This window comes from Ailuropoda melanoleuca, chromosome 1 (genome assembly GCF_002007445.2).
Source record: "Ailuropoda melanoleuca isolate Jingjing chromosome 1, ASM200744v2, whole genome shotgun sequence".
Lineage (NCBI taxonomy): Eukaryota > Metazoa > Chordata > Mammalia > Carnivora > Ursidae > Ailuropoda > Ailuropoda melanoleuca.
In genome coordinates, this window is record NC_048218.1 from 61,655,630 (window position 1) to 61,680,606 (window position 24,977).

At 44.3% G+C, this 24,977-nt stretch overlaps 1 protein-coding gene across 3 annotated transcripts in view; it reads right to left on the reverse strand.

The window, feature by feature from the left end:
* Positions 1 to 2,332: 2,332 nt before the first annotated feature.
* B4GALT4 (beta-1,4-galactosyltransferase 4) overlaps positions 2,333 to 24,977 on the reverse strand; it is a 27,623-nt gene continuing 4,978 nt past the window's right edge. For all 3 annotated transcript variants that reach the window (XM_034658928.1, XM_034658924.1, XM_034658929.1), the window contains exons 2-7: positions 19,837 to 20,229; positions 16,818 to 17,050; positions 13,762 to 13,949; positions 8,251 to 8,373; positions 6,097 to 6,201; positions 2,333 to 3,220 (exon numbers count right to left, since the gene is read on the reverse strand). In XM_034658928.1, coding sequence (XP_034514819.1) covers positions 3,088 to 3,220; positions 6,097 to 6,201; positions 8,251 to 8,373; positions 13,762 to 13,949; positions 16,818 to 17,050; positions 19,837 to 20,089 — 1,035 coding nt within the window. In that variant the 5' untranslated portion in view covers positions 20,090 to 20,229 and the 3' untranslated portion in view covers positions 2,333 to 3,087. The remainder of the gene's footprint in view (positions 3,221 to 6,096; positions 6,202 to 8,250; positions 8,374 to 13,761; positions 13,950 to 16,817; positions 17,051 to 19,836; positions 20,230 to 24,977) is intronic.

Genomic DNA, 24,977 nt, shown 5'->3' on the forward strand with positions numbered 1-24,977 from the left:
CGTATTTAACACCAGTGAAGGTGGCAACAGCTGAACTATCTCAGGTACGAAGCGATAGACTTAAAGTTTGGAATGTGATTGGCAAAAGTACTTACGAAATATATCTGAATACGCTCCATCTAGGAGGACGTGTTATCGCACAGGAACTGCATCTACGTACAAAACTTGGAGAAAGTGGAGGTTTGGAGTCTAGCACAGAACATCTTTTATCTCTCCCAAGAGCCCATCCGCAGAGCATTTGGGGCCCCTCAGGACACCCCAATAGTGGCCTGAGTGAAAGTGAGGGGGCTGAGGGCAGAAAAACGAGGGAGGGAGTCTGGAAAAAAGTTCTGAGACTGGATGAGAATGGAACATACTCTTTAGATCCCAGAAGATACCAAACTTCTCTAGGAGCTAGGACAGGGATATAGATTCAGGAAACCTACCTTCAAAAATAAATGAAGCCCCCACCTCAAAAAATAAATAAATCAAAAATTAAAAAACAAGAGAAGCCACGATGATGGCAATACGATGTCATGGTCTTGAAGTCAGAAGACCTGAGTCTGTGCCTTGACTCTGCCATTCACTAGCTGTGTATTTTTGGCAAGTCCCCCACAATTCAAAACCTCTACTTCCTCATCTACCCTACTAATCTCAAGAGTCAACAGGATCAATAAAGTATATAAAAAACATCACAAACCATATAGTATGATAACACTGAGTGGCAGGGTGAGAAAAAATCCATAAAAACTGTGTGAAGTAACACGCTGTTCACGATTTGTGATGTCCAAACAGACTGCACTCCTACAATCCTTAGCAATTACAGGAGGCCCGTCTACAGAGCTCAAAACGCTTGGCCTCTTTCTAGCAGTTGACAGTGAGAACACACAGGGGAGGAACTGGGGAAACTTGGTTCCTTTGAGGCCAAACTGTGAAGGGAAGTAGGGGGACGAGAGCAATAAGCAAAGGTCTTAAAAAATTCTCTTCCACCCTGGAAAGTTTCACAATGAGTCACTGAAACAACTTGTACATTATCTTGGTTGAAAGAATAACCTGAAGAACAGTAATTGGCACAGAGCAGGGGTTTCTAGAACATTTCCCAAAAAACGCAGATGCCTGTTAGTAGCTGAAAACGCACGGGGAATTTCCACATGGTAGGAGTTCTATTTTGTTTCCATTTACTAGGAAACTGAATTCTCAAATATGGATCCTCAAATTCCTTTGCACACAGTATTCTCTCCTTTTTCCCTCCCAACCACAACCAGGGACTCACAGCTCCAAACTGGGGATCCCTGGCATGGGCTGTTGGGAATCACAACAGTTCAGTCTGTATATGATTATAATTCAGAGAATTTTCGGCAGAAAGCTCAAGATTCTGCAGAAAAGAGAAGAGTGAGGGGGGAAAGCTGAAAACCATTATTTCTTTGCTAAATGAAATAAAACAAAACAAAATACACAGCTTTTATTTGTTCCTGCTGAGTTCAAGGTAAACCAGGCCAGCCCTAGGTAAACCTGTCCTATCTATAAAATGTATTTTCCTTTCAAATTCTCCTTCCCTACTTGGGAGGTGGCTGCTGCCTTTCTTGGGAGTGCCAAGCCCTCCTTCCTCTCCCTCGCCTTGTTTGGGAAGGACATTATTTACACTAATCGGCTGGCACTCATTCATGTTCAAGTTGAACAATTAAGGCGTCATATAGCAATGACGGATTGGGAGAGCCCGGGGCACAGTGCCACAAAGCTTGCTGCAGAACGGCCACAGCTACGTTATTGATGCGTCGGTTCACCCATGCAAACACAGTATTATTTCTGTATCCGAGCATCCATCTCTGAATATTTCTGTATTCCAGCAGCCACCTCCTATTGCCTTCCTGAGATTATCCTCCCACTTCCCTGCCCCCCACCCCAGGAAGCTCAGCAGTACTGGCCATTTCTCTCCCAAGTCACTGCCATGGCCCCAGTAAGTGCCACGGCCCCATCTTCCTCCCAAATCAAAGATTTCGAGCCCTGGCCTTTACCCCTTCCTATCCTCTACCCAGCCAGGTGTGCCCGGGAGGCCAGCCCAGTGGCAGCCGGTACTGATGGGGGGAAAGGAGCAGGGATAAGAGGATGAAGAGAAGAAAAGCATGATGGGGTCCAGGAAATGAAGTGCAGACCTGCCACAGGCCTGGAGCTGGTTATACAAAGGGGCTGTGCACAGCAAGAACAGGAGAAAGGATCAGAAGGATAAAGAAGAGAGGGAGTGAGGGGGCTCAGTCCAATTTGTGTGTTTCTAAACAACTGAGGTTAAGGATACTGACATGAACACATCTCCAGGCCTCAAACAACAGTTCAATACCAAGACGGAGCACCCAAAGCTTTTTGCATATTTTACTACAGAGGTACTTTCGATCTATAACTAGTTAATAGGTAATCTGTAAACTGCTAATTCATATCCTGCATGTACAAAATCATTTTACAAAAATACTTTAAAAACTCGTAGATGAACGTGTCCTGCTGGGCTGTTCCCGGGGCGCGTATGGGGCAGGAGACGCCCGCCACAGCGCTGGCCTCCCACCAGCCATCTGTGCCCAAGATCACTGCATCTTGATTCTTCCCCTTTCTCCTCTCTTCTGTGGCCTTCTGCTCACCTGGGACCCACCTCTTCTCAGATGACCATGCAGGATAAATGAGTAAACAGACAGACTTCTTCGTACCTTTCTACATTGGATGAGAACAATTCCAGTTCTCTGGAACATTCAGCAACCCTATTTCCTGTGGGCTTTTCCGATCCCAACACGGATCACTTCCAACTTAAATCTCCTTCAGTCCAAGTTTTCAAGTAGCCTTCATGTCATCCCTTGAGCAGTCCTTTCAGACTCAGCCCTTCAAGTATGTGTATTACAGTCCTGAATAACCCCCAGGAGCAAACCAACCAAGAAAGCTGTCGTCTTACAACTGTTTTACAGTCCGTACTACTCGGAGCTCTGCTAAGAAAATACAAAAACGAAAAATTCAGCTCAGTAATTAGCTGCGACCAGTTCTTAACGTGTGCTACTAGGGAAAGGCTCTAGTCCAAAATTATTGCAATAAAATATTCAGTTCTTCCAAACGTCAATAAAAGATCCAGGGTCACGCACCAGACCAGAAATCCACTGTGATGTTGGTATACAAAGGATTATAATCCACAGAGAGTAATTTGTAAATACAACTAGTCAACCCATCTGTTCTCCAGACTCGTGATACCTGATGTAAGAGCTTCATCCTAAAGATAAAAAGAACAATGTGAATGGTAATGCAAGAATTTAACATATATTTCCATTGCTTTTTGCCTTGCCCCCACATCTGACAAAAGCATCTTTGTAAATTATTGCATCTGCTGGGTTTCCTGCTGCAAAAAGTTAACTTTCCCCATCTAAAGTCACAGACACCAATGATAGCATGTGGTCATGTGTCAGACCCCATGTTAAGATCCTAGGGACCAGTGATGAAAAGGGTCAATGCCCCCAGTCTACAGGACAGAACGACGCACAAGTAACACTGATACAACGTGATACGTGCCATCCCCTGCTAACAGGTCCTTGGCTAACCATCAGGGGATCTAGGAATCCTCCCATGTTGTTGTCTGTAGGCAGGAGGGTACACAGCTTTCCTGAGTCGCAAACAAAGTTAGAATATATGTAGAGGAGGATGAATGAAGCAGCACCTGACTTCATAAGGGAGTCTGGGGAGAGGCGCAGGGAAAGGACATACGACTGAGGCTTAGAAGAGGAGAAAGGTGAGGGAAAGGACATGCAGGCAGGGACACCGCCCTGTGCAAGTTGGAGAGACATGCAAAGTAGCAGGATGCATTTCAAGCAGCAGCAGCAGTTCAATGGCTGGAGCCCCGGGATGTGGGGAGTGGAGCAGGTGGTGAACTGAACTGGTCTCTAGGAACTGTGGGTGAAAATACATTTTGGTTACAGTATCAATGTGGATAAGATCAGAAACACAATGTTGAACTAAATAAGCTCAGAGAAAAATAATACAGTATGATCTCACTTATATAAAATTGGAAAGCATGTAAAACTAAACAATCTTTGGTACAGGGATGCACACCTTTGGGAAAACAACAGCAGCAACAAAGAAACCACAGAAATTATCATCATTATTAAAAGTATATGTCACAAAAATTCAGGAAAATGTGACCTCTTGGGGTGGGGGGAGGAAATGGGATTGGGGAAGTTTACACGGGTAACAAACATAAATTGGGTAGGGACACTAACACTGTTCATGATATAAAAAATCTTCAGACTTTTCAAACAATTTGTAAGTATTCTTTTGTATGTATTCCATAATTATTATTATTTTTTTTAATTTAAAGTGAAAAATGCACCCCTATGGACAAAGACTAGAAAGACACATGGAAAACAGAAGTTTTGTTGAAGTCACAGATTCTAACAAGAGGGCTAAAAGCCTTTTAATATCGTTTTAAAATGTAGATTCCAACAAAAAGGCTAAAAGCACTTTAATATGGTTTTAAAATTTAGAAGAAAAAATCAGAACAAAGAATTGTAGATTCTTCAATTATTGCCCCCAAAAGAGCTGGCTTACCTGTCAGGATTCTCTGGTAAAAGGGCCAATTCCTGAGGCAAGAGAAGTACAGCATGAGCCTAGAACAGCTCATCACACAGGAGCACAGGGAAGGGAGCTCTCAAAACTAGTGTAGTTATGTCAAAGGACCCTGGAGTCAGCTTGAAGAAGATGCCACTCACCAAAAATGAGACAAACTGAGCACTGAAAAGAATATTAACTACATTCTGCAGGATGCTGGGAAAAGCAACTCATCATATTGAAAAATGAAAAATCAGTACTGATTCTTTCCCTTTATTCTGCCTTTTCTATGACAACCATACCTTGGAGTACTCAAAGAGATGAAGAAGCCAAGTCCTTCTCTGCAGAAAAATCTATCTAATAAATGCAGAAGGCATGACAGGATATCAGAATTTTGCGATCCCGAACTGAATTATAAATTTATTCAATGAGCATCAGTAGCTGCTAAGATCATGAGGTGCTGACGGGGAACGTGGATGGGGCTGACAACCTCTAAACCCAACAGTCAATGCGAGCATCACAAAGACCCGACCAGAAGTCATGTCCTACTGTTGTGATACAAGAGGGGCTACGTGGCACCGCTGGGGAAGCACTCTTGCCCCAAACAGTACTGGATTCTGTTCAAACCTCCAGGAGCTAATGCCCAGTTTACAAGGGAATGCAGAGGTTAGAGGCACACAGGATGCTGTACTACCAGGAGGCAATTCACAAGATCCACAAAGTAGCAAATTCCAACACACAAATGACCTGGTTTGTTCAACAAATAAAATGCAAGGGAAAAAAAGTAGGGGAGACGTAATCTGCAGATTAAGAGCTTTCAGAGAGATCATCCAAACACAATGTGTGGACCTCGTCTAGATCCTCATCTGAATAAACCAACCGTGGGGTGGGGGGAATTTATGAGATAATCAGGGAAATCCAAACACTAACTGGGTATTTGATGATATTGAGGAAATATTGTAAATTTTATTTTATTTTATTTATTTATTTTTTAAAGATTTTATTTATTATTTGACAGAGATAGAGACCCAGCAAGAGAGGGAACACAAGCAGGGGGAGTGGGAGAGGAAGAAGCAGGCTCATAGCGGAAGAGCCTGACGTTGGGGCTCGATCCCACAATGCCGGGATCACGCCCTGAGCCGAAGGCAGACGCCCAACCGCTGTGCCACCCAGGCGCCCTGTAAATTTTATTTTAGGTATGACAATGCTATTAGTGGTTCTTTCTTTAAGACTTCTTATATTTAAGGATACATACTGAAGTATTTACACATAAAATGCTGTGATATCTGATTTGCTTCTAAAAATCTAGTGGGGGAGGAGAAGAAAGCAGAAGAAAGAAGACAGGACATGAGTTGGTGACTGTTGAAGCTAGGTATGTAGTATGAGGGCTCAATATACCCTTCCCTCTACTTTTGTGTCTGTTTGAAAATGACCTTCATAAAAAGCTTTGAATGAAATAAACTGACTCATCTGATTGAATTTAGCAGCGTCCTCATCGACAAAAGACACCAGGCAGGTGCCTGCCAGGCACGTGAATCCGAGACTTACCGTTCTATATTCACCTCATTGCCTCTGTCTCTAGTGTGGAAGATCATTGTATATTTACCCACTTCAGGCATTGGCCGGATTATTTTCATTCTCTGAAGCTCAACCCTAGAAGGATAACGGAAGTAGGATTTTTTTGTTTTTTGTTTTTAAGTCTATCCCACTTATTTACCACCAGGCACTTAAAAAAATCATTTGCAAAAATTTACACATATGCACACACACACAGTCACAGAGAGTTTGATTATCAGGGTGTTTAAAAAAAAAAGAATCTTCTTATGATGTTGGGCCTCAGGCAGTAAGTCCATAAAAGAATCACATTTAACATTTCTCATTGGGGGTACAAAGGAGCTGTGTCAATTTATAGTTTGTCATTTTCCAAAACACCTGAGAAAGTACTCATTCTAATTATTTTAAAACATCATGACAAATAGGAGAATCAAGTCTCTTTGGACACCTAATTTACTTAATGTTTCCTTTTTTTAACAAAAAGGACCCCAAGAGGTCACATTTTCCTGTGCTCCCACGAACTGTAACAGTTCAGAAATGCAAATGAAAGCAGCTTAATACCTTGGATGTTACCGAATAAAAAGATACACACATATGGAGTAATGACCGTTTAAGGTCCCAAGCTTAAAAGCTCACAAACCCAGGTATAAAACTAGTAAGTCAGTTCATGATTCCGGGTCTCGGCTGCTTCTTTGTAAAATGGCAATGGTGTTACAGAGTTGATAAGACAGGCCCAAAACAAACAGACCCCACGGACCACGCCTTGCACACAGTAATGTAATACAGAAGTGCAAAGAAGAGTGGTGCCTATTGCCCAGGTGAGTAGATTAATGTTTCGTAAATAAATCTTAGTCAACTTCTATGTTCAAATCATTGGTTTATTCATAGCATTAGTCAAGAACCACTCGCGGTCAGGCTGTTCTCAAATGAAAGCAAAACTAGGGTCTCTCCTCTACCTCGCAGCTGGAGAGGATCAAGAAGATAGTGAAGTTACAAGAGACGTGCAAAATTCTAAGCATCCCATCTGGACAGTGGGATGGATTTGGGGAAGACGGTGGATACTGTTTATCTCTAGCCCCTGCTACTCTCGCTCTGAAACCCATCAGGTACCCTCTACTTCATAAGCCAAGGCCACGCAGGATGCTGACAGGCTGGGCCACAAAGTGCTGTGGACCATCACTACAGCTATTCCTTTCCCTCACAAAAGGAGCCTTTCGTGAGGGAAATCCATTCTCTCCGGCCAGAAACATTCCAGAGACTCTCAGCCTAGACATGGGAACAAGACCATCACGGAGCCCTGGCTCCTTCACATTAAAGTGATGGAAAATTTCCGGCACTCACACATTTATTAATTCAGAATCCTAGCTAAGAAATTTCCTTTCTAAGAGGCAACAGCAGGAGGAAAGGGAGTCTCCTAATAGCCCAAACGACCTTGTGATTCAAAGTCTGAAAATACTAACCTCAGGCTCTTGCATGTTTCTTTTGGGGAGCTAGGGATACCCATAACTATCTGGTCACAAAACCCAAGTTTGGCATGGGGATGAGCTAAGAGAAGAGGCCAGACATGCTCCCTTTGAGGCCCTCAGAGCAGAAAGTAGTCCAAGAAAATCTGAGGGTGATGCCAGCAGCCCAGAGTCTGTCCTGGGAGCCAGGCCAGCAAGTGCTCCCGGTGAGTGGGACTGCCTAAGGCATAAGCACGAAAGAACATCTTGGCCTGATCCTGGGGGCGCCACTCCTCACAGGCTGTTGGCACTGTCCGCTCTGGAAATTGAGAACCGTGCCAGGATTCCCTTGGGTCTGGGAAAAAGCACAGGCCTACAACAGGTTCTCTGGCCACTTTCCTCAAATTGCAGTTTTGCAGAGTTTTGGATCCTGTCTTCATTAAGTAATACCCACCAGCAAGTCCAGAAACGTCCATCAACACTTCTGGTCCCTAAACACCCAGGAGCCAGAAACAAACAACCCTCCATTGTTTCTGAACTGCCAGTGGCAAACAGCAATTTGGGCCAGCCTGCCCTCCCCCTGCCCCCTGCCCCCTCTGCAGCCTCATGACCTGCCGGACTGGCATGTATAGGAACGTAAACGCAGGTTTCTAAAGCCACCAGTGATAGCAGAGCCCCGTGAAGGGGACCTGCCCCTGTTGTTCACCTGAGTCTGAGGTCATCGTCTTCGCCTCCCCATCCCCAGTAGTTGTTAGAGAATCCATTCACCTTGAAAAATTGCTCTCTGCTGAGGGCAGTGACACCCCCAAAATATCCACTGTAACGTAACCTGGAGCAGAAGAGAGAGAAGGGGTAACATTAGCACAAGGCCGTTTTGTTCTCTTGTGTCAGGGCTGGCATTCTAGGAACAGGTTGAAGACCATGCACTTTCATCCATCCACTCCGGCTTGACCTCCACCTCCCAGCGTTCCCAGCCTTCCCTGTCAGCTCTTCTTTCTTCTGCCTCGCTAAGTGCTCATGCCTGCTCGCTAAGCAAAGTGCTCCCCGCCTGTGACTGTGAATGTGTGTGTCCAGAGGTCTACAGAGGTCCCTGTAAACGTGCACCACCACATCAGAGCTGAAAGACAGATTTCACCCTGTGTGCCAACCCAGGGAGCAGTACTGGCTGCCAAGGGCACTGGGTCAGGAAGGATTCTGCGGCTGCCTCCACGTTCAGCAGGAATGAATGCCCTAATGAATATACTGGCTTTTTACTTTTCCTTTTCTGGTGGAGTGGGGTGGAGAGGAGACCGCTCCTGCACAGTGTGTGCAAACTCCACTTCTGTGCACGCGAAGTTCCATCTCCGAGTCTGGGTCCTGGAGGAGCCAACACACCTCAGCCATCCAGAGCTTTCCGGCTTGGGCAACAAGATACAGAGTATTCGGAACAGTAAGGGGCAGACAGTAAATTATGTTTCGGGTAAGCTGAATTTGAGATACCCCTGGCGCTTTTGCTAGTGGGCCAAAGGATATAGGACCCAAGTTCAAAAGAGAAGAGTGGCTACACATACGGCTTCGGAACCAAGATGTCAAGAGGTGGTGGGTGAAGATGTAGGAGCGGGAGAACTCACCTGAAGACAACACAGTAGGTGAGAGGAGGGGAGGGCAGAGGGTGGAGCTCTGGGGATGCCAGTAAGAAAAAGGGGAGGGGGAAGAGATCAAGAGGAATGAGGCAGAGAGCACCTCCCAGTCATACAGGACTCTGACAGATCATTGGTGGACAAATTAGCAAATCTGAGGAAAAAAAGACAACCGTTGAATATAATTCTGTAACAGTTCAGAAATGCAAATGAAAGCAGCTTAATACCTTGGATGTTACTGAATAAAAAGATACACACATATGGAGGATTTCTAATTTGAATTAACTTCAGTTCAAAGTGTTCTAGGACCAATTAAATATTTCTGCTTTTCTAGGTAAGAAAAACCAAAAGAAAAGATCAATAAACACGCAGACACTTGCTATCTAACAGGTGGAGTCCCAAAGGCCAATTTGTAGTTCAGCCATTTGTTTCTATGTTCTGAGTATAGATGGGGAGGCCCTGTTCACAATGGAAAAAATAGATTTACTTATAACCCCTCAACCTAAAATTCTAGAAAATGGTATTACAACAACCTAAAATAAACAAAAGGAATAAAGTGCTCAGAAGGCAGCTGTTACTGGCCAAGACATCTGCTGCCGTGACTTGTTGCCATAGCTGCTGGACTCTGACTGGGAAGGTGTTCTTTTCTTTTCTTTCTTTTTTTTTTTTTTTGTTGTTGTTGTTGAAGATTTTAATTATTTATTTGAGAGAGATAGAGAGAGCACAAATGGGGAGGCAACGGAGAAGCAGGCTCCCTGTGAACAGGAAGCCTGATGCGGGGCTCGATCCCAGGACCCTGGGATCATGATCTGAGCCGAAGGCACACGTTTGATGAACTGAGCCACCCAGGCGCCCCTGGGAAGGCATCCTTAAGGCCCTGCAGCCCAGTAGCTTCATCGGGACCCTGAGTAGCACCACTGCCCAGACACAGCCTGCCACGCACCAACAATGGGTCACCAAGAGAGAACTGGCATTACCGATCTGGCTGTGACCTATTAAGTAACCACTATCCACTGTGTGCGAGACAGTGAGCTAGGCGTGGGAACAGGTGGGCCCTGCCCTCATAGAGCTTACGGTCTAACACAAGACACGAGCGTCATCAGGGTTCTGATGGAGGAGACGCCGTGCAGCAGGGGCAGGTGGGCCTGCGAGGATTCAGTAGGCAGGAACACGGGGAAACTCTTGGTGGCCAGAACTCCACAAGGACGGGTGAAGAGAGATGAATGCGGGCTGTCTGGGAGCATCTGGAGAGCCATGTGGCCACAGTGGGAGGCACAGAAGGACACTAGTCAGAAAGAAGGGGTAAGGAACTCTTGTTTCTCAGCTGTTTCTTGCATGGCAAATGTCTATGTGTTTGTCGATCTTTGCTTTTGGGTTTTCTTCTTATCAGGAAAAGCATAACCATTTAATTGGCCCTGAACAGTTTAAGTTACTTTTAAAGGGCTGTAAAGCCCAAGGGTGGGGAAAACGTAGCCCTAAAATAACAGTAGTGTCCTTGTAGAAAGCAGTTCAGTACCAAAGGAATTCTTCGCAGTAAAATGTGCCACAGGCTGGTCCAGGGCTTTGTCACTGATCCACAGTCAGTGAGATAAACAAGATTTATTTCTGGCCTCAGCAGCATCTGCAACGGGGGGGCAAGTTCCTTTAAGTTCTTTCCTCTTGCATGTGTGTGAAGTGAAAACTTCTCTTGCACTCCTCATCACACTCAAGGGGCGGCAATCACAATGATTAAAGCATGTGAGTTTCAAGCTCTGTGACACAGGGTAACATAGTGACCAGCAGAGAGCAGACATTTAGCTGCCTGCAACCCCACCTGGCCTCCCGCCTACAACTGCAACTACAGAGATTTTGCCCAAAATAGCAAAGGTAAGAAGTAGGGGAGGGGGATGAGGGCAATTCCTACGTTACTGAGGCCACAGAAGATGAGGCAGTTTACATGATACGTACAAAAAAGTAGAAAAATATAAATGACAAAAATCGGAACCAGAGGAAAAGTTAAAACAGAATAGAAGATCAAAGAAGGAAATATATTAGAACTCTGATCTACAAATAAGATTCTTTGCAGCTTCTAAAAAATGCCATGGATTTGGCTCACAGCTTCCTACATCTAGATCAAAAGAGGAGACACACTCAATCACCTGATTCTTACTAAGAAAACTCTGCCAGTTACTCAAAGAAGACAAAGGCTTTCTGATATCTAGTTACAAAAGAAATGTCTGGCCAGTGACAATAGGAAATCAGAAACATCAAGATTCATGCAGGGGCTGTTTTTAGAGTGAGCAGCATAAGATGAAATTCCTGACTGTGGCACTGCAGTTTTATTCAAAATTAATTTCCAGCAGGAAAGCCCAAGAACTCTGTTTTATGTGGTCCAGATGAATAAAAGAAAAAAAAAATCCAGAATCTCAATAAAAAGCCTTGAAACAATCCCATGTATCTGCGCTCCAAAAATAAACAACAACAAAAACAATCCCATGCGCTTGTCATTTCTCATCACAGATGTGCAGAAAGAACTCGGCCACAGAAAGTTATCTATGGAAGGGTCCAAAGTCCAGGTGTTGGGTGTTATACATGGTGACTTTATTATGTAGACGGTTGACATGCTTCTGAAAACACCAAGGTACCCCGATATAATACACTACTTACTTTCACGCACAGGCTGCTCAAGGAGAAAAGAAAGCAAAACCTCCAGGTTAAGGATCACGATAAAATTCCCCAAAGTTAAAAATCCTGTGGTTCTCTTCCAGACCCCTCCCCTGCCCTCTGGCCCCACTGCCCCCTGCTGAATTCGGGAGCACAGCATCTCCTCTCTGAGCTTCTCCCCTTCTGCCTTGCCCCACCCAATACACAAAAGGCCAGCTGCCCTGCGCTCCTGTCATTCTTCAACTGTATCCAGCTGTCAGAAGCCCCTCAGTCCCTTCCATAAGAAATCCAAATTCCTTAGCCCACTGAACGAGGCCTGCCCAAGCTGGCCCCTGCCTACCCCCATCTCTTGCCTCTCTTGCCTCCACCATCCCAGACATTCACTGCTGAGCACTCACGAACTACCTGCATTCCCCCCCTACACCAAGCCATGCTCTCTTGTGTCCATGTCTTGGGACTCTGTTGGGAAGCTCCCGTCATTGCACACAATGACGGGGCCACGTTCCCTGGGGAATTTAAGCCCTTCTGTAGGTGTTTCTTAAAGACCTTGTGTGCTCAACCATTGTAGCTTATTCTAGATATTTGTTTATATCCCATAATTTACACAGGGATTGAGTTTAAAGTCAGCACCTAGGGGCACCTGGGTGGCACAGCGGTTAAGCGTCTGCCTTCGGCTCAGGGCGTGATCCCGGTGTTATGGGATCGAGCCACATCAGGCTCCTCCGCTATGAGCCTGCTTCTTCCTCTCCCACTCCCCCTGCTTGTGTTCCCCTCTCTCGCTGGCTGTCTCTATCTCTGTCAAATAAATAAATAAAATCTTTAAAAAAATAAAAAATAAAAAAAATAAAGTCAGTACCTAAGGCAAAAATCACCTGCGATGTTACTCTTGGAAATCTCTTACAGTCCAAAGTGAAAGACCTACACAATTCGAGCCGCATGAAACCTGAGATTAAGTGGGTTATCAAGGGATTCACGGTTTCCATCTCATGCTCACTTCCCAGGGTAGACAATGGTGCAATCTCCTGTGTTGTAATTGTATAATTCTCTCCCGGCCTCCTCCTCTCTCCCGGTCATGACCAGCCGCTTACAGCTCAATGTGCAGAAGTGAAGTGTGAAACCGATGCCCCCCCAGGGCGGCGCCGTCTCCCCGCACCAGCACGCCACAGGGAGCTCTCTGAGGGCAGCACCGGCCTTATGCTAACTGGTTTCGTGGCCCCTAGCACAGTAAGCACCACAGACATGAGCACACAACAGTGGCAGGGCCTGGGGCAAGAAGATGGGTAAACATGCCCATGTATGAGCCAACATCTGATTTCATTTATGGAGAATTTTTTTGGTCCCTGTTTCCTCTTGGTTGTGCTTGAAGAGGAGCTGGTATAAAGTAAGTGGGAGAACAGCTATGCCTCTGCTGGGAGACAGAGGGGGCCGAAATGAAGACAGGAATGACGGAAGCTAAGCAGTTCTCACAGTGGCTCTGAGAGTCAGGAATTGTCCCGGGTGTCCTGGCCCTTGAACAGACTACTGTGTGCCCAGGCCCCTCCCTACTCTCCCTCAGAACCCTGGGAAGATGCCACAGTCTGAAAAGAAACATCACAGTCTCCAAACAGAGGCCTAAAAGTTGACCAAAGGGGCACACTCTCGTTGCCTCCTGGAAGGGGAAGTCAGGGATAGCCAGGCAATGACTTGAGTTCTACTCAGTGTGGACTTACTGGCAAAAGTTCCACCACGGGGGTGCCATGGGTGGGGCTGGCTGTCATTTGCAATGCTTGGGTTGCTTTCCCTCTCCTGTTCTTTCCCTGCTGTCTTTCATGCTCTGCCAAGACTGCTGTGATTCCTGTTCTGAACGGATCATTTTTCTGTGATAGTCTGGACACCACGTCCCACACAGCCTTGAGGACAACAGAGCGAGCGTCTCAGGCTGAGCAAGCCAGCAGCGGTGCCGCCTTCCCGCTTACCTGTACCCAGTGCTGTTCCTGCCAACTACCAGGTGCTTGGGCTGCTCCTCGCACTTATAGAGGTTCAAGTCGTTCTCAGGCACCAGGTCCACATCGTGGAATATAAAGCAGTCCCAATTTTCATCCTTGAGAGCTTCTAGATAGCCCACATTCAAGAGTTTGGCTCGATTAAACTTTTTACTTCCAGCCTATAGACGTAGAAATTAAAAGTTGGAAAGGTCCACAGATAAGGTTTCACACTGTGCCCTCTCCAGCTCAGAGGCAGGAGCTGGAATTATTCTTCCCAAGTAAAGATCTGACAGAGTAGATGCAGTAACATAAAAACTTATTTTTTTGTGTTTTTTCATATATGCTTATATCCCAAAAGTTACAAACATGCCTTGAGATGGACAGTTGTTGGTTGATAGGTATTGAGTTTCAGTTTTACAAGGTGAGAGACCGGTCAAGAGTCTAGAGACTGGTTCTATGATAATGTGAAAATACTTCACACTACTGAACTGTATACTTAAAAACAGTTAAGATGCACTTCTAGTGACTGTGAACCTGGGGAGATCCTGGCAGGGCTGAGGACATCGGATCTCATTGTTCTCCCAGCCCATCGACCTTGCCCTGAAGCCCCTCAATAAAATAGTTTGGTTAAAAAAAAAAAAAAAAAGTTAAGATACAAAATTTTATGTATATTTCACAATTTTAAAAAGGTCATAGTTTAAAACTACAAATAAAAATAACTAAAAAAAATTTTAAGAACATACATTTATTTATTCCACATAAAAGCATAAACCTTTTTTATACATTAGTCATGCCAATTAGTATCACTGCTTTATTGTCTAACTTCCAGCTGATTCCAATTGTTACCATATGTAACAAATTTACACTAAGTTCCAAGAGACATTGCTTACCAGAAAAGACAAGGAATCTGGACCTATAAACAGAGATTATTGCTAATATTTTTTATAATTTTTATTTATTTTTTTTAAAGATTTTTTATTTATTTGACAGAGAGTACAAGTACAAGCACAAGCAGGGGGGGCAGCAGAGGGAGTGGGAGAAACAGGTTCTCCAACAAGCAGGGAGCCTGATGCGGGGCTTGAGCCCAGGACCCTGAGATCATGACCTGAGCCAAAGGCAGATGCCCAGCCCACTGAGTCACCCAGGCGCCCCTATTGCTAATATTTTTAAGCTACTTAAAGATTTCTTGGAATCACTGTAAGAGAATCCTATTTTAATCCTTAATGGCAGAAGGTAATCCTTAGGGCACCTGTGTGGCTCAGTCAGTTGAGTGTCAGACTCTTGATTTCAGCTCAGGTCATGATCTCAGGGTCATGGGACTGAGCCCCATGTTGAGCCCTGTGTGGAGCTGTTTCTCCCTCCTCCTCTACTCCCCTGCCTGCCCCCCACTGGCGCTCACTCTCTGTCTCTCTCTCAAATAAATAAAATCTTCAAACAAACAAACAAACAAACAAAAAAAGGCAAATGTCATAGTGACCTTATAGAAAGGATTCATCACTGCGTAAGAAGAGAACACAATTCAAATAGTAATACGAACAAAGCTATAGTATGAAAAAGATTTTACAGAATTTTTTCATGGCTGTTTGTGGATCACAATCCTTAAGAAAAAATTCTAGTTTAACAAACAGTTTATCACAAGAAAACACAGGCAGTTCTCAAAAGTTACTACAGTATTTTCCTGAGAAGAGTAACACCAAGCAGACATATTTTTCTAGTCACAAATATACCGTACACTGGGGGTTGCTGTCCTGAGTAAGAACTGAGAATGACCAATAATGTTAAAAAGCAAAATAATTACAGGGGTGGTTGGGTGGCTCAGTCAGTCAAGCGTCCAACTCTTGGTTTCAGCCCAGGTCATGATCTCAGGGTCCTGAGACTGAGCCCCACTTTGGGCTCTGTGCTCAGCTCAGAGTCAGCTGGAAATTCTCTCCCTCTCCCTCTGCACCTCCTGCCCTTGCGTGTACTCTCTGTCTCTCTCAAATAAATAAATAAATAAATAAATAAATAAAATCTTTAAAAAAGATTTTAAACGACTAATAGTAAAATTTTGTTTCAAATCCTAAAAAATGGGCATATTATATATGCACATTGATTTCAAGAGCCCCCGTTTATTTTAAAGTATATACTGCAGAACTACACCCTCTGATTTGTCAAAAGTTTTCCTAAAACAAATACTACCAGTTATAAAACAATACACGTAGTTAATGATTTTGTTTACATTTCTGGCATTTGTAAGGACTTGAAGGGAATTATTTGAATGGTCTGGGACAATCTGGGAAAGCTAGACAAGGATATTTAAGTTGATGCCTTTTCTTTCAATAAACGTGAATACCAAATACAGTCATCTTCATCAGCCTCTCTACTTAGAGCTAAATTCTTCAAAAGCAGCCTAAGCTTACCACTTACTGGGCTCCTACTGAATCACGCTTCTGGAAGCCAAGTAAGGGAGTCAAGAAAGTAAAAACTAAACATAATCCGTTTTAGATAAGGACGGAGACAGTCACAGCACCCCACAGCTGTGAACAGGGTAATCTGTGGGATCCTCTGCCTAGACCCCCCCCTGAATAGCCATGCTCAATAATGAAAACCAATCCAACACCTCATCATGTAGTATACTGCAGAGGAGACATGAGGAGACATGAGGAGACAGGAGGAGACATGAGGAGACAGGAGGAGACATGAGGAGACATGAGGAGACATGAGGAGACATGAGGAGAATCTCCGGGAAAACCTTTGGGCGGTCATGGGCTAACATGGAAGGGCTTGCACACACACAAAAAGGAAACAAAACAAAACTAAACTAAACAGACTTCCTCCAGAGGTGCATTTAAGAGGCAGCAAAATCTGCCAGCATGTAGTCTGATTATTCCACACTCTGAGACAAGAATTTCCTTTACTCCTTTCGTGGATAAATGAGGTAGGAGACCTTTTCTTTGTTGAGTCTGATGCTCCTTTTACCCAAGAGACACAAATGGCCAAGTCCCTCAGTCCCACCCCAGAGGGGGGAGGCGCGGGCAGGCGGGGCCCTGGTCTGCCCCCACGCTCACCTGGTGGATGATGTAGATGCCATAGTCCAGCTGCTGCCTCTGCAAGAAGGGGTGAAGGTGTTCTAGCAGATACAGCAGGTGTTTCTCTCTGTTCCGGTGAGGAATGAGGATGGCGACCCGCTGTAAAGCCTTACATTCCTCAGGGTGATACCGGCCTCTGTGCACTTGGGGATTTTTTGCCGCCACTTCTTCCAGAGTGAGATCTGGTTTGAAAACGAGCTTGTTCTGGCCCCCTACAATAAAAACAGGACAGAGGAAATAGCCACAGCTATCTCATCAAGGGCTGACAGAGGACATGAGCACTTACGTAATGCACTTAGAACACTACCCGGCACGCGGTGAGGACCGTAGGAGAGCTGACTTTTATTATTGTTACTTTAAAGCCTCGTTCGGTCATGAACTATAACCAGAGTCATGTGACCCAGGATACTGGCTGCAAAAGGAAGTAAATGACACAGATGAGCATTCTCTTGTGGCTGGATAACCAACGCTGGTTCTGTGATTCATCCGTGAGGAGGAGACGCAGCCTGTCCCGGGGCGCCGGTAAAGAGCAGAGGTCAGGGCCAGACTGAGTAACTTCAAATTGCTTGATCCACTTTTCCTTCTCAAAATCCCAAAGGAGGACAAAGTCCCTTAAAAATCAGGAGCATTCCGTGGAATCAAGCTCATGGGTAAGGCCATTTCCCCACTCTTTCCTTGAGCTCCTGGAAGCTATCCTAGCTCACTGCAGGTAAAACCATGAAAGGAAATAGCAACCAGCCTCCGGCCTCACTCAGCAGCAACACGTATGGGCCACGTCCTAATTCTCCCGGCGTGCCATGGTAGCAGACATCCCCCAACACCGCATTTGCCCAGCGAATCTGGACACAGCCTGACTGGATGAAACCCAATGCCGTGCATGGTAACGAAATTCGTGCAAGGCTTTACAGATTAGGCTGAAGCCACAGGCCCTCGTCCTCAATCTGAATTAACAGGGAACTGACTGGTAAGAGGGGAGGCAGAGTTCCGGTTAGAGAACTCAGCCATGCGTTTTTTTACACTCCATATACACTGGTAGGCTGTAACATCTCAAGATGCTGGCATGTTGTGCCCTCCTCTCTGCAGCAAGGCAGTCACGGGCCCTTCCACTGTGTAAGTCACCATGCCGTGCTCCGTGGGACCACCCCTGCCTGGCATGGCTGCTTAGACCAGGCGCCAGGGTCCGTGAAGCGGTTGAAAGACTCAGCCCAACAGCACTAAGGGCAAAAAACTGCTTCCAGCCCCTAGAGAGACTAACTGGCCTATAAGGAAGAGCCTTTCCTGAAGATGTGAGACAGAGTCAGCAGGCAGTGATGCCCGAAAAGCCAACAGTAGGAAAATGAGTTTCATGAAAGGCAAACTACCAGAGCCGCTGGGAGATGATGGTGTGGCTGCTGAGATGGTTTCCCATGCAGCCTGTTAACAAACCCACCATCTGAGTTAACCTAAGCCTCTATTCTTGGCCCCTGAAAGACCCTAAGCAACAGGTCTGATACAAACTAGTCCTCTTGCTCACTTTCTCATTGTCTTAACTTTTTAGGTGCCCTAACCTTCTACAGTGCCTGCTTCTGCTCCCTCTATCAGTCTCCCCACCCCGCCCATGGCATCGTCTCAAATTCTGTCCCTTCTTGGCCCATCTTAACTCATCACTACTTTTGTCACCCTCTTAATCCAGGTACTTCCCCAGTACTGGGTCACTGCCCATCTATTTTTCTGAATACTTTTATTGCTTAAATATGTTGTGAGAGTTTTGAACAAGGGAGATAACACAGTCAGATTTGCCTTTCAACAACTCATTCTCCCATCTGAACCTCTATCACCTGTGAGAGAGCAAGTTCCCTCACAACACGGTCAGGAATAGTATTTTGGCTTTTCCATGACTGAGTAAAGAGAAACAGATGCCAGTATGAACACAGTACAAGACTGATTCAATTAGGAAAGAAGGTCTGCAGGCTCTTGTTCAGCTAGGACCAAGAAGCCACCCCGCGGAGGGCTACATGAGCGTACGTACTTTTCTGAGAGAAAAGTAATCTAAATCGGATTTTTGCTGAACAAACAGGAATCCACCAGGAAGACATAGGTTGAGGAAAGGCATTCTGGAAAGAAGAAACAATTTAAGGCTCAGAGAAGTATCTGGAGAGCTACAAGCACTTTGATGGTCTGGAGCATCAGAGGCCTGAGAGAATCTCTGTGAGTTATGTCTCCTATCGCCGCGGAGTTTTTCCTCTCTAATCAACGTGTTCAATAAAACCAACTTACTGTTAATTTAAAATGAAAGGCAAGACCTCCAAGGGGAATCAGATTATACAACACATTTAAGAAATAAACATGAAAAACATTGAAAAACCCACTCGGTCTCGTCTCTTGACTCCACACTTTTAGCCAAGGGAATGCTAACAGAAGGGACTTGAGTGGACTTCTCCACTCAAGTGGTGCTCTGTGGATGCCAGGAGGGCAGCCCCAGGCTAGCTCACTGGTCCCAGGAGGAGAATGTGAGACACATGGAGCAGAGCCACCAGCCTAGGTCAAGGGGCCCCCAGTTCATCTGGCAGACTTGGGAACTAAAAATATTCCCATTGACATGAGCTTCTGAGGCTCCAGTGGCTTGGTCATAAAATTGGATATGTTCATATAACGGAAGACGGACGGCATGCAGCAGTATGGGTACGTTTCGCAAACATAGTGCTGAACAGCAGAAGCCACACACAACAGAGACCATAGTGCATGTTTCTAATTATGTAAAGTTTAAAAACAGGAAAAATCTACTGCCTGGTGTTGGAATCTTGAAGTAAGGGTCATGACTGAAAGAAGCATGAGAATTTCCGGGGTTCTAGAGGATTCTATTTCTTAACTTACATGCTGATCACATATGTACGTTCGTTCGTTTTGTGAAACTCCACCAAGCTGCACACTTCTGATTTTTGTGTTTCTCTGTACATGTGTTATATTCAACTAAAAGGTGACACAACACTTGTAAACAAGAACAAACGAAAAGCCTTACTGAGGTACGGAGACACAGAAGGGCAGTCGTCCAGGTCTGCTTCCTTCACGGAATCTCCCTTAGTCAGAGTTTCTTCCTTCCCCCAAACTAGGACCTTGTTGAAATTAGCCACGAAGTCCTTTGCTTTAGGAATGTCTTGAATAGCACCCACAAAGTAGTTACTGGTGGCCCACCCAACCACTGTCAGGCATAAGAGGAAAAGCAAGAGTAACCGGACTTTGTAGGAGAGATGGAAAGTCAGTAGGAAGCCCATGTCTGTTACTCCGTGAGCAACACGTATCTCTCTGCTTCACCCAAGCAGGAAGCTTCAGGCTCAACTTTTCCAAGCTGATGGCAAATGTGGCGGCAAATAGGGACGCCTACTTTTGCTCCGTAGTTCTGCTCCAGCCGTCTCTGAAAGGCAATTACAAAGACATGTTTCACATGGAAATCCTATCCCGAATGATTCATGCCAGCACAGACGGAAAACTGATCCCCAGTGGAGCCTGACCAACAATAATGGAAACTCTCCAACAGGGGCTTTGAGATCAGAAAATCAGAGATTTCGGGGTAGAGGGTTCCAAAAACCCATATACATCACAGGAATTCTCTTCGGGTTACCACCCAGGCCGTCTGTCACCCAAGAAGAAAAGGAGCTTTCAGATGTCACACAGGAGGTGAAGTTAAGAAGAGACTGTGAATGCCTCCTCAGTTCTGAGGTGGGCACAGCCCAAAATACAGCCCCCCCAATTTTTTTCTTTAGTGGCCCCTTCCTAGCACAGCTTTAAGATAAGGTGGACAGGAATGCCTGGGTGGCTCAGTCATTAAGCGTCTGCCTTCGGCTCAGGTCATGATCCCAGGGTCCTGGGATCAAGTCCTGCATTGAATTCTTTGCTCAGCAAGGAGCCTGCTTCTCCCTCTCCCTCTGCCTGCCACTCCCCTGCTTGTGCTCTCTTTCTGTCAAATAAATAAAATCTAAAAAAAAAAAAAAAAAAAAAAAATTTTGCCATAAGAATTTAATGAGAGATTGCACCCAAACACACCTAGTACATTCCCAGGAACACAGTAATCACTGAGTCTGCTTACCAATGTGATTCATGCTCAAATTTTATCAGACTGCTAACCATGATAATGTTATCTTGGGAATTACATATTGACATACAGGTAATTTTTATTTTCCATTTCTGTGTTATTTCCTATTTTTCTTTTAATGGGTTTACATTACCTTTACAATTTAAAAAATAATGATTTTCAAAAGAAAGTTCTTTCAAAGGCAGGTAACTCTTGGTTAATGTTTGGGGAAATGTCACTAGATTGGACTTATTTATAATAACATATAAGTAATTGAGAGACCTTGAACCACCCCTTGAAAAGAGTTTTCTTTTTCAATCAAAAGAGTGACAGGAAAATTCTGACTGTAGACAATAAATCCAGGTAATGTGAAACAAGTTATTTTAGGGCAAGACTTATTTGCTAAAAGTTTGCCCAATAGTTCAAAATGATGAAGTTTTCATAAGCTTTCTTTTTCCTCCTCCCAATTCAACCAGTCTTTTCTGAGCATCTGCTATTTTCAGGCATGGTACTAGGCACCAAGGGATAAAAAAGGGAGTTAAGGAAGCACCCTAGCACTTAGAGTTTATTTCAAACCTTTCTTAGATTTTAATGACTTCTTTGTTTCAAAATATGCCAGCCCCACCCCTGAAATTGGAGGAATAAATGAAATAAGATTGGCAAAATTGAGACGTACTGAAACTAGGTGAAAAGTACCCAAGGGTTCGTTTTCCTTTTCTCTCTACTTTTGTGTATGCTTGAAATTTCCCATAATAATGAAAGAAAAAAGTCTAGCAAAGAAGATAAGCCATAACAAAAGGTAAATCAGCATGTATCATTTCTGGAGAATCTCTACACATACACATTTTTGCACCGTGGGGGATGGAGGGAGGATACCAGGTGTCACTTCATAAATATTTACTAAATATTTATGCACCAGGAAGAAAGGGTGTAGTCTTCATTTAGCAGCTAAGAGTGCCAACTCGGCGTGCCAAACCCATCTGGTTTCCAAACCCATCTGCAAGCACAAGGCATCTCAAAGTGGGCGTGATGAGGCCCCAGGTACATGATCCTACTGCCTTGGGCCTCCGGAGCAACAAAGGGGAAAGGCCATTATTTTGCTACTCCTTTTCCTCTTGCAGAATTCCTGAGAGCTGTGTTTGCACAAAGGTTGTCCTACCTTCTTTGGGCCTCTGGTATTCATATCCTTTACCTGGCTTCTGAGTGATCACTGCCCAGACCCCAGTGGTTCCCTGGGTGGGGGTAAGGATGGGTGACAGCCACTTATAAGTACAAATCATTTAGACTGAGCTCTGAAGGGCCAAACCTAGAAGCATCTGAGCAAGAAAATAATGATGGCATTGTATTTTAAGCCACAGAATAAAATGAATATCCATGAGTCTATACTGACACAAATGATCAAATAAATAAAAGGGAGGAAAAGGGCAGTTCGTACAGGAAACTCAATTAATAAGGAAACAGGAGATGGGAAAAAAATCACCACTAGGCAAACACCACTGTAAGAATTGCTGCAGACAAGATCCGTCAATGGGTATTAAAATCAGTAGGTGAAAATTTGAGGATAAACAGAGTTTGTATAGTCTCAAAGTATCTCCCCCAAGAGAATTATTAGTTGTAAAGGGAAAGACAGTAACTTTACAGTGGGGAAACATAGTAGATTTCACCCTAAGTGATAAGGTTTAGTATTACTGGTGATATGACCTACCAACCTCATGAATCAGTGATCTTTTAAATTCCACAAAATAATCAGCACTCTTCAAAAGGGTCAAAATAATGAAGGACAAGGAAAAACTGAGGAACTATCTCAGAAGAGACTAAAGAGAAATAACTAAATGCAATGTAGGATTCTGGATAGAATATGGGAAGAACAACAAAAGATTATTAGCAGAATATTAATGAAATTTGAATAAAATCTGGAGTTTAGTTAATTGTATTGATAATTGAACCATGGTTATGTAATGGTCTAATATTAGGGGAAGCTGAGTGATTTATCTGTACCATGTTTGCAACTTTTCTCTAAGTCTAAACTTAATTAAAATTAAAAGTTAAAATTTTAAAAGTCAGAGACTGAGTATAACCTAAGTCAACATAGGGCAGTGAAATTAATTCCATGCTCACAGAGAATCACTGTTTTTTTGTATTCCTGGACCTCAAACTGATCTGATACATAGCAGGTGTTGAATCTGGTAAATAATCAATGACGGTCTAGAGTATACAGTTGAAATACATAAGGACTCACAATCATCCCAGGCGACTACTAAAAACTGATGGGGGGGCAGGAAGAGAAGGAAAATAAACATTAATAAAGAAGGGAAAAAATTGGGCAGCCTGGATGGCGCAGTCGGTTAAGCGTCTGCCTTTGGCTCAGGCCATGATCTTGGGGTCCTGGGATTCAGTCCCTCATCAGGGACTGAAGCAGGGAGCCTGCTTCTCCCTCTCCCTCTGCCTGCTGCTCCCCCTGCTTGTGTGCTCTGTCCTTCTCCCTCTCTCTCTCTGTCAAATAAATAAATAGAATCTTTTAAAAAATTTAAAAAAAAAAAAAAGAAGGGAAAAATTAAATGGGCCTAAAATTCCATTTGGGAACATTTAAAAACTGAAAAAGGCTCACCCCCTCGCTAGCTCCCTTTGGTTTACTAACACCATCACTTTTCTAAGGGTAAAGAGCCCCCTCTCTAATAAATGGCACTTTCTCTTGGTCTTGCCCACAACTTTCTGCTCCTCTGCCACTGAATATTCAAAAGCAGTGCTTCTCTCTCCTCATTTGGAAAGGAACTGCTGCTTCCACTATCCCCCCATCCTGAAGCCACAGGGCACAGTGGATCAGAGTCCCTGACTCCAGCCAAGAGCTGCCAGGTGTCCCACATTACCCATTTTACAGCAGCAAGAGTTGCCACAAAACAGTCAGGAAACATGAAGTAAATTTAACTAGCTGAAGACTGGAATTGTCTTATATAGCATATGTTATGCAGCACAACAGAATTCAAGAGAATTTCTGATGGCGGGTTGTAATGGAGATTCGTGGTATACTTGTGAGTCCTGCTCAGGTAGCCCAAAGAGCCCTGCAAGAAGGTCAGAGCTCTGCTTCTGCAGTAATTAGGGGCACACCAATGAGAAAGCTTGAGAAGGCCTAAGGAAATGGGAAAAACAAGGCTCTGAAGTCACAAAGAGCTGAGTTCAAATCTTGTTACCAGATGCATGAATGGCTTTGGGCAAGCGACCAAAATTTCTGAGTCTGTTTTGCCATTTATTAATTTTTTAAGATGTTACTTATTTACTTGACAGAGAGCACAAGCAGGGGGAGTTGCAGGCAGAGGGAGAAGCAGGCTCCCTGTTGAGCAGGGAGCCCGACACAAGGCCCCATCCCAGGACCCTGGGACCATGACCTGAGCCAAAGGCAGACATTTAACCAATTCAGCCACCCAGGTGCCCCTGCCATTTATTTAAAAAGCCTGTTTAATATGTGGTTCCAAGAATGCCTCTAGCAAATACAATGGGGAATCTTAGAATTACAGATTCCTGGGCCCTACTCCATAGCTAATGGGTCAGAACAGCTAGGCGTGGGACTCGGGAAAATGAATTTTTAACAAGCTCCCCAGGTGATTCTTCTACCCATTAAAATTTGAGAACCACTGAAATGAGAGAATGGGTCTAGAATGCAAGAGATCCTTCAGAAATGTTCATTTTCCTTCTAGTGAGGACAAACAGTAAGAAGATATGTGAGGGGCACCTGGCTGTCTCAGCCAGTAGAAAATGTGACTCTTGATCTCAGAGTTGTGAGTTCAAGCCCCATGTCAGTATAGAGATTACTTAAAAATAAAATCTTTTAAAAAAAGATATGTGAAAATGAGACTGTTAAAATGCATTTGAATAGCTTTTGACTCCATCATTTAGTACTTCATTCTAAGGAAATAATCAGAAAGGCAGACCACAATATTCAAGCCAACATTATAAAAATAACCAAAAATTGATTAGAATCCGAATGCAAACAATTCAGAGCTGATTTAATTAATTATAGTACCTCCATATGCTGGAACATATGCTTTTGTTAAAAAAGTGTTTAAAAAACTTAACTACATGGCGGGGGGGGGGGG